The following is an 8,566-nucleotide window of genomic DNA, read 5'->3' as shown; positions in this document are numbered from 1 at the left end:
TAATACAAAGAAGTCGACAGAATTAAATATCTTGAGTCAATAATGAGAAGAAGTAGGACTCCTTTCCGCTCATATTCTTACTTCTACACCGGCTATTTTCCCGCGAACTGTCAAAGTCAACCAGCTTGTCTTAAACTAGGTGTTTTATCTCCTGTCTTTAAAAACAAGGGTTATCCTTCCGAGGCCATTAATTACCGTGGTTTCACAGTTTTACCAGTTATCTGCAAAATTATTGAGACTATTGTCAAAAACAGAATTCAGAGTAGTATTTAATCGGTACAAAACAGAACGCAAAGAGGTTTTACCAATGACCATCTACTTTCGATTTCAAAAAGTTACAGAAAAAGGTAAAGCCAGTATAATTTCTAATCTAAATTTGATTGAATTTGATTAAATATCTAATGTCTGGATTTTAATTTCAATTGTGACACATTAATCAACACCTGGCTTTGTTGAATCGTGAAATAAACAATAATCAGCAGGGGTAGAATAAGGTGCGAAAATATCTGAAAGGTGTTGTGGATTATTTCATAATTTTTGCTTTTTTTATTGTTGTTTATGTTGTTGTTGTTGTTTTTTAATTGGGAGATTGAGACTTCTGATCGGGGTGGTCGGGTTTTACCACCAGAATCGGGAGAAACCCGATCAGATTGGGAGAGTTGGGATGTCTGCTTCTTATAGATGTTATTGTCCAGTAACAGAAATGAAATTGAAGACAGTAAATATTCATGACTTCTATTTTGAGTAACTCGGGCAATCAAAATATCTTATATTCTTCAAGACTTTCATTAATATTTCTGTTTTCAGATCGATGGTTATTTCCTCCCATATCTTTCCTGGAGAAAGTTTCCGGTGTCACCTTGCAGAGGAGCTATGTCATGTAGTTTTCACCACAGTAATGACCATCTTGGTTTCCTATATAAGGAAGGTTGTTACTATAGATATGTTGATACAGAACTTTTACCTTTATTTCGTTGGTGGGGTTTTTATGATAGCGACATACAGGTCATATGACAACTTCCCATCTTTTCAGGACATGCGGACACCTGGGTAGAACCATCAACTTCCCCCAATCCAGCTATTATTGGCTGCCTCACATGAAAGAATTCTACACCCAGTGCAAGGGTTTTTAGCTCGACTATTCATAGAATAGTAGAGCTATTGGACTCGCCCATGCGTCGGCGTCCGCGTCGGCGTCCGCGTCCGCGTCCCGATTTGGTTAAGTTTTTGTATGTAAGCTGGTATCTCAGCAACCACTTGTGGGAATGGATTGAAACTTCACACACTTATTCACTGTGATAAACTGACTTACATTGCACAGGTTCCATAACTCTATTTTGCTTTTTTACAAAATTATGCCCCTTTTTTGACTTAGAATTTTTTGGTTAAGGTTTTGTATGTAAGCTGGTATCTCAGTACTCACTTATTGGAATGGATTGAAACTTCACACACTTGTTAACTGTCATGATCTGACATGCACAAAGCAGGTCCCATAACTTTATTTTTCTGTTTTACAAAATTATGTCCCTTTTTCAAAATAGAAATTTTTGGTTAAGTTTTTGTATGTAAGCTGGTATCTCAGTATCCACTAATAGGAAAGGATTGAATCTTCACACACTTGTTCACTGTCATGATATGACATGCAGTGCAAAGGGTCAATAACTCAACTTTGCATTTTACAAAATTATGCCCCTTTTTAAACTTAGGAGTTTTGGGTTAAATTCTTATATGTAAGCTGGTATCTCAGTACCCACTAATGAGAATGGATTGAAACTTCACACACTTGTCCACTGTCATGAGCTGATAAGCACTATGCAGGTTCCATAACCCTATTTTGCTTTTTTTTTAAATTATGCCCCTTTTTCGACTTTCGTATTCATTCAATCAACAAGGCTGTTGAATAGTCGAGCGTTGCTGTCCTCCGACAGCTCTTGTTGAATACACAGTGATGAGGGACAGGCAATTTGAAGTCATCAACCTTAAGCCACTTGGCCCATGGAGGCCTTTAATGGTACCTTTATGACTAGTGAATAAAACAGTTCTCACAACCACTCACTGACTGTTCATCCTTACCTTTATGAAAAAAGTTTTGATGACTTGATCTTTGGAAAGAAGAAAAAATCTTAAAAAGGTATGCTTGAATCAAGATTTAATATTGACAACATAATTATGTGGTTATGATATGATGTTTTCTTCTTTTTTGTTGGATTGTTACAGTGACACAATTAAATGTGTGTGACTTTCTGGCTTTTCACTATTATGCCATTTAATCAGCAACTTCATTGGTTATATCAATCTGGTGTTACAAGGGTAAGCATACACTTCCAAAGGATCTTTTCATAGATTTTATTAACTATCACAACAACTCTCTTTAAGTGACGTGTGGCAGCTGTTGAAAGTCTCCCTAGACTTGAACTTGCTGTTTTTATATTTTCTGGTCCTTTTGGGATCATGGAGTGAATTCAATTTTACAATGATAGTATTCAGCTTAAGCCAGTGCTAGGGGGCATTGAGGAGTGTTGCACATTTCATTACTTCTCGTGAACAAACGTAGCCAAACTTATTACCGGTATGTTCCTTGGTGGCATTCTATGCTTCCAAATTTTCTTTTTAGCTCGTCTGATTTTTTGAAAAAAAAAATGATGGGTTATTGTCATCATTTGAGCGGTTGTCGGCGTCGGCGTTGCCTGGTTAAGTTTTATGTTTAGGTCAGCTTTTCTTCTAAACTATCAAAGCTATTGCTTTGAAACTTGGAATACTTGTTCACCATCATAAGCTGACCCTGTATAGCAAGAAACATAACTCCATCTTGCTTTTTGCAAGATTTATGGCCCCTTTTGTACTTAGAAAATATCAGATTTCTTGGTTAAGTTTTATGTTTAGGTCAACTTTTTCTCTTAAACTATCAAAGCTATTGCTTTGAAACTTGGAATACTTGTTCACCATTATAAGCAGACCCTGTACATTAAGAAACATAACTCCATCTTGTTTTTTGCAAGAATTATTGTCACTTTTGGACTTAGAAAATCAGTTTTCTTGGTTAAGTTTTATGTTTAGGTCAGCGTTTATCCTAAACTATCAAAGCTATTGCTTTAAAACTTGCAACACTTGTTCACCATCATAAGCTGACCCTGTACAACAAGAAACATAACTCCATCCTGCTTTTTGCAAGATTTATGGCCCCTTTTGGACTTAGAAAATATCAGATTTCTTGGTTAAGTTTTATGTTTAGGTCAACTTTTTCTCTTAAACTATCAAAGCTATTGCTTTAAAACTTGCAACTCTTGTTCACCATCATAAGCTGACCCTGTACAGCAAGCAACATAACTCCATCCTGCTTTTTGCAATAATTATTGCCCCTTTTGGACTTAGAAAAATCATTTTCTTGGTTGAATATTATGTTTAAGTCAACTTTTCTCATAAACTATCAAAGCTATTGCTTTAAAACTTTCCACTATCATAAGTGGACACTGAAAATCAAGAAACATAACTCTATCCTGCTTTTTGCAAGAATGATGGCCCTTTTTAGACTTAGAAAATCATGGGTAGGACAATATTTCTATTATACAAAAAAAATCAGATGAGCGTCAGCACCCGCAAGGCGGTGCTCTTGTTATATTTATGGTGGAGGAAGACCCCACAAGTGCACCTGAGTAGAATCACTGACCTTCGATAAGCCAACTGGATGACTTACATGGAACAGTTCCACACTCCAAGCGAGGTTTGCACCTACAGCGGTGAAGGGTAAGTGATTTGAACTTGGCAACCATAACCACTTTTTTACGGAGGTATTAATGATTGTTGTGAAATGATACTATGTTATGTCATTAGGAAATATAATTTATAGAAAACCATGTATTAACACTATTTATACACGATGGGGGGTTATACTTTGGGCATAAAAATCTCATGAGGGTGCAGCCCGAGGAAAAATAATTTGAACAAGGTAAAATAGTGTTCAAACATGGTTTTACTATAAATTATTTTGATTCTAATATGTCTTTCATTGTAAAATTTTGATCAAATATGAATGAACTGTTTCTCCTAGCAGGCATGGCGCCAAATGGTAGGTCGTCATGCTTCTTTGTTTACACACGTCAAGACTGGAAATGGAAATACGTCTTGCAGAAGATTTCAATTTGTGCGAAAATGATGGCGAGTTATTCTGCAAAGTGAATAACCAACTCAGTATGTGTGTAAATTAATCAACACAGTTGTGCAATGTTACATTTTGCTTCAAACATGCTGTAAAGGAAAGTATTTGTTCAAATTTAAAAGCGCTATTTCTAGATGCATACATGACTCTAAATATCATGTTGACCTGACGTCAGCATACATGTAATATCGTTGAATGTGATGATTTAAACTTTGCTAGTCATATTAAAATGTATGATATAAAATGATTTTTTGATATGCTGCAATAAATGAAAAGTATAAAATTATAGTCCTAAAATCGTAACAATGTATACTTCACACTGCTGGCTCAGTGTTCAGGGGAAATATAAAGGGGTAATTTACCTTTGAGCATACCCTTGTAGCACTAGGTTGGTATATTAACTAATGAAGTTGCTGATTAAATACCATAATGCTACTGTATGTGGTCGTATATATTTACCAGGATATGGGTACTATCAGTTTCCTATCTGTGATAAGTGCACAATATCATGATGTATATTATATTATACTTTAAGTAATATTATTTTCTGTTTCGTTTAAAAGAGGTAGAAAAACAGTCTAAAGTGGAAACAGAATAAAAGGAATTTAGCTGACATAATTAACATATCAACCTAAACAGTACCAGTTTATAATGTTTTGATAGTGCACATCTTCAAATTTGCCCTGTTAATATAATTGTTTTGATTGTTGGGTAGAACAAGACTTTAGCGCATAATAATATCTTAAAACGGTTTGTATTTTAAGGGAGCCAGGATAATTGATTGATTTATGGGCTGAAACCATGAAAAGAACAGAAACTGTTGCAAAAAGAAAGTAAGCTGGTTTTGAAATTTGTCCCCCTTTACATGTAAATTGGTATAAGTGATTTTGGTAGGATGAATGAATTTAAGTAAGATTTTTAGCTCACCAGAATCAAGGAATCGAAGGTTAAGGGTGAGCTATTAGTATATGCAGATGGTCTGGCAATCAACATCCATTGTCTGTTGCCAGCATTTTATCTTAAAGACATTTTCTAAACTACTTGCCTTAGTAACACCAAATGTTGTCTGTAACATCCTGGTAAAGTCCCGTCTCAATTTTGTTCAGCTGATTCCACTTAACCCCTTTTAAAAAGCCAGCAGAGCTTAAAATATATAAAAAAAAAACACCTTAAAATGCATTCTACACTTGAACCAATGGATAGATCTTCATCAAACTTGATCTGTGGCATCCTTACATATATTCTTTATTAATTTTATAAAATTGATTTTGTATGGCTTCTTTTACTGTCTGCCAGAGCTTAAAAATAGGAAACGCTTAAAACAGCTTCTTATGAATAGCGTGATAGATCTTTACTGAATTTGGTCTGTAGCGTCCTTTCATAAGCATCTCTCGAGACCATTTTACCCCTTTTAGGGACTGCGAGAACTAATAAAAAAAGCTTTAAATGACTTCTTGTCATGAACGACTTAATGGATCTTCACTTAACTTGGTATGTAACATCCTTGTATAATCTTCTCCCCAATTAGTGCAAGTCAGTTCAAATGTTTCTGTTTTGCTTCTTTTAGGGGTTGCCAGAGCTAACTGTGGAAAAATCTTTAAGCAGCTGATTATCAGGAACCACTAGATGGATATTCACCAACATTGGTATGTAGTACCCTTATGTGGATCTTTCTCAGTTTCATTGATTCTGCTTGACTCCCTTCAGGGGCTGCCAGAGCTAAAATAGCAAATCTTTCAAATAATTTCTTCTTACAAACTGTTTGGCGGATCTTCATCAAAGTTGTGTTGTTGTAACCTTGCACAGACCTCTCTCATGTTTGTTCAGATGGTTATAGGGGCTGCCAGAGCTGAAATTAGAAAAACCTTCTGACAACTTCTAATGCACTTTTGGATGGATCTTCACCAAACTTGATCCACAGCAAAATTGTATGGACTTCTCCGAATTGTTTGTTCACATGGTTGCAATATAAGGGGCCACTAGAGCTAAAATAGATTTTTTTTTAAACCACTTCTTATCATGGACTAGTCACCAATGAATATTTATGATTCCACAGAAAAAAAGCATGTTTATGACAATTTTCATTGGGGACTAATTATTATGGATGTCGTGGCAAAGTCAATCCACAAAATGGTATTCCTGTGATGTAATAAAATTGCCATTTACTTTTATGTGATTATATACCCCCATGGCATAGCCATTTTGGCAAAAACTGAAATTTCTTGAATTGTTCGTATGAGGAAGCCATCCAGGTCAGTGGTTCTACCCATGTGCCAGCCTGTGATGAAATAATGTACAAATGGGGCACCTGGGGGTCTTCTTTCACCATCAAAAGCTGGAAAGTAGCCATATGACCTATAGTTTTGTCAGTGTAACAGGTGTAAAGTTAATCCCCACAACAAAATTGATAGCAGCTAGTTAAATTAAAGCAAAATGTGAGAAGAAGTACCGTGTGTATGTTGATACTATTGATCCATGTTAAGTATTTGGTAGGAGGGATCTAAGTGTTTATTTAATGTGCCAATTGAAACTCTATTACTTCCTTGTCTCGGTTGAAGATTTTACATGTGATAAGTTTTGTACAATAGTGTAACTTAAGTGTCTCAGTTACTGTGTTGTAGTAGTTTCCTAACATAAACAGGACTTTACACATTTTGAAGTATGTGCATATGAGACAATGAAATAGACCTGCAGATTTCAACTATATTTCCTGTTGAAATACTTATGTATATATATATTAAATATTTATGTATTTTCTAGTGAATTTTGACAAATTGTTTGGGATTTATTTTTTCTGGATATTTGCAGATAAAGAATTTTGACACTGATTTTGATGTGCAGTATTGATAAAGAAATTTGTGCAGGTAGGAAACAATTTTCAAAAGATTTAAGTCGATTTCATACCTCGGCTAGTTTTATGCGGACCTAATGTAGCTTTTTATTTGTTATTATGTAGTGAATAGATACCAGTTTACAGCTTAAGATTATGTCGTATGATATGAATTTAATTTGTTTACTTTGGTGTCAAGTTTAAGGTAATTGAACTGATTTGGAAGGAAGGTCTTGAATTATTCAAGCAGAAATTGCATAATTTGGTGTTTATTGGGCTGGCAAAAGTAAGAAAGCTTGAAATGGTTCTAGGTGCTTTCATTTTATATATGAAATTGCATTTCATTATTGCATTTAATAAATCAAGCTATGAAATTGTATTAATTTATTGCATTTAATAAACCAAGCTATGAAATTGTATTAATTTATTGCATTTATTAAAACAAGCTTTCATTTTACAAATAACAAAGAAACATTGCTCGTTCAAGGATTGGGTGGCTCAGCGCCAAGGCTGACTCTACAAATACAGTCTGTGGTCCTCAGTCATTTTCCTTATATTTTCTATCATGGATCACTCTAAGATCTAGATAACTGGAGCACTTTTCCCATCCCCTCTTGATCTTATGCAACCAGTGTTTTATTGTAGAATTTAGAGATGTTAGAGAGTATGGTAGAGGGATTCAAACCTGATAATTTTTTGGTAAGATTAAGACACACTAAAACTTCTCCATTATTTTATTTAGAATATGGAAGTATTTTCCTAATTTTGTTTTATTGAAGTTTAAGCCTGGTAGCTTTTATGACCCCCCCCCACCACCCACCCCCCCAGAGGTGGACATGTTAAAATCGCACTGTCCGTCTGTCCATGTTTGTGTGCGTCCATGTAAATTCTTGTCCAGGCTGCAACTTCAACATTCGTAGATGGATTTGAAAATAATTTGACACAAATATTAAACATATTGAGGTGTGTCGTGCTTATGACCCAGGTCTCTCAGGTCAAGGACAGTGTCACAAAGCCTAACCCTAACTCAAACATTAACACAAGGGTTGCTTTGGGGGGCATTTGTCACTAATAGATAGCTCTTGTTTGTCACTGTTTTCTACTGAAATACTATTTGAAAATAATGTTAAACCAACACTACAAGTAAAAACAAACACTGGTAATGGACCAGTGGAATAGCTGCAGGGTATATGTGGTATCTGCATGGTCAGTTTCACAAGATTTTAACGGCTATTTATCAAATACCATAGATACTTGTACTATTGTAGATTAGGGCTGTGTCACTTCCCACAGTTTGTAAAGAGAGCCAAAGATAGTGGGATTTTTTTTTTATACAAAAGAGGGTAGTCTGTTTTGATTTTTATGTTTCTTTCCAGTGGTTCTGTTGTTTCAACTAGCTGTTTCTACTAGAAGAAAAGGGGATATTAACATTTTCCAAAACAAGTTTATCAGTATAATAATATTACAAGTTAAAGCATACCAAAAGTTCCTTCTAGGGCACATCTATATAAATATATAAAATGACCATTTTGTAAAATTTTGGTTGCAATGTCCGTTTTATACTGCCAAAAAATATCAGG

At 35.0% G+C, this 8,566-nt stretch overlaps 1 protein-coding gene across 4 annotated transcripts in view; it reads left to right on the top strand.

Moving 5' to 3' along the window:
• Nucleotides 1-166: 166 nt before the first annotated feature.
• LOC123546932 (SH3 domain-binding protein 2-like) overlaps nucleotides 167-8,566 on the top strand; it is a 110,052-nt gene continuing 101,652 nt past the window's right edge. For 2 of the 4 annotated variants that reach the window (XM_053551268.1, XM_053551266.1), the window contains exon 1: nucleotides 7,626-7,685. In XM_053551268.1, coding sequence (XP_053407243.1) covers nucleotides 7,641-7,685 — 45 coding nt within the window. In that variant the 5' untranslated portion in view covers nucleotides 7,626-7,640. Of the gene's footprint in view, nucleotides 348-807; nucleotides 929-4,920; nucleotides 4,990-5,723; nucleotides 5,803-6,759; nucleotides 7,021-7,625; nucleotides 7,686-8,566 lie in introns of those variants that run through there. The other 2 variants (XM_053551270.1, XM_053551269.1) reach the window with 2 other exon arrangements.

This window comes from Mercenaria mercenaria, chromosome 9 (genome assembly GCF_021730395.1).
Source record: "Mercenaria mercenaria strain notata chromosome 9, MADL_Memer_1, whole genome shotgun sequence".
NCBI classification, from domain to species: Eukaryota; Metazoa; Mollusca; class Bivalvia; order Venerida; family Veneridae; genus Mercenaria; species Mercenaria mercenaria.
The sequence above is the reverse complement of the archived record's forward strand: the minus strand, read 5'-3'. Positions and strand labels throughout refer to the sequence as shown.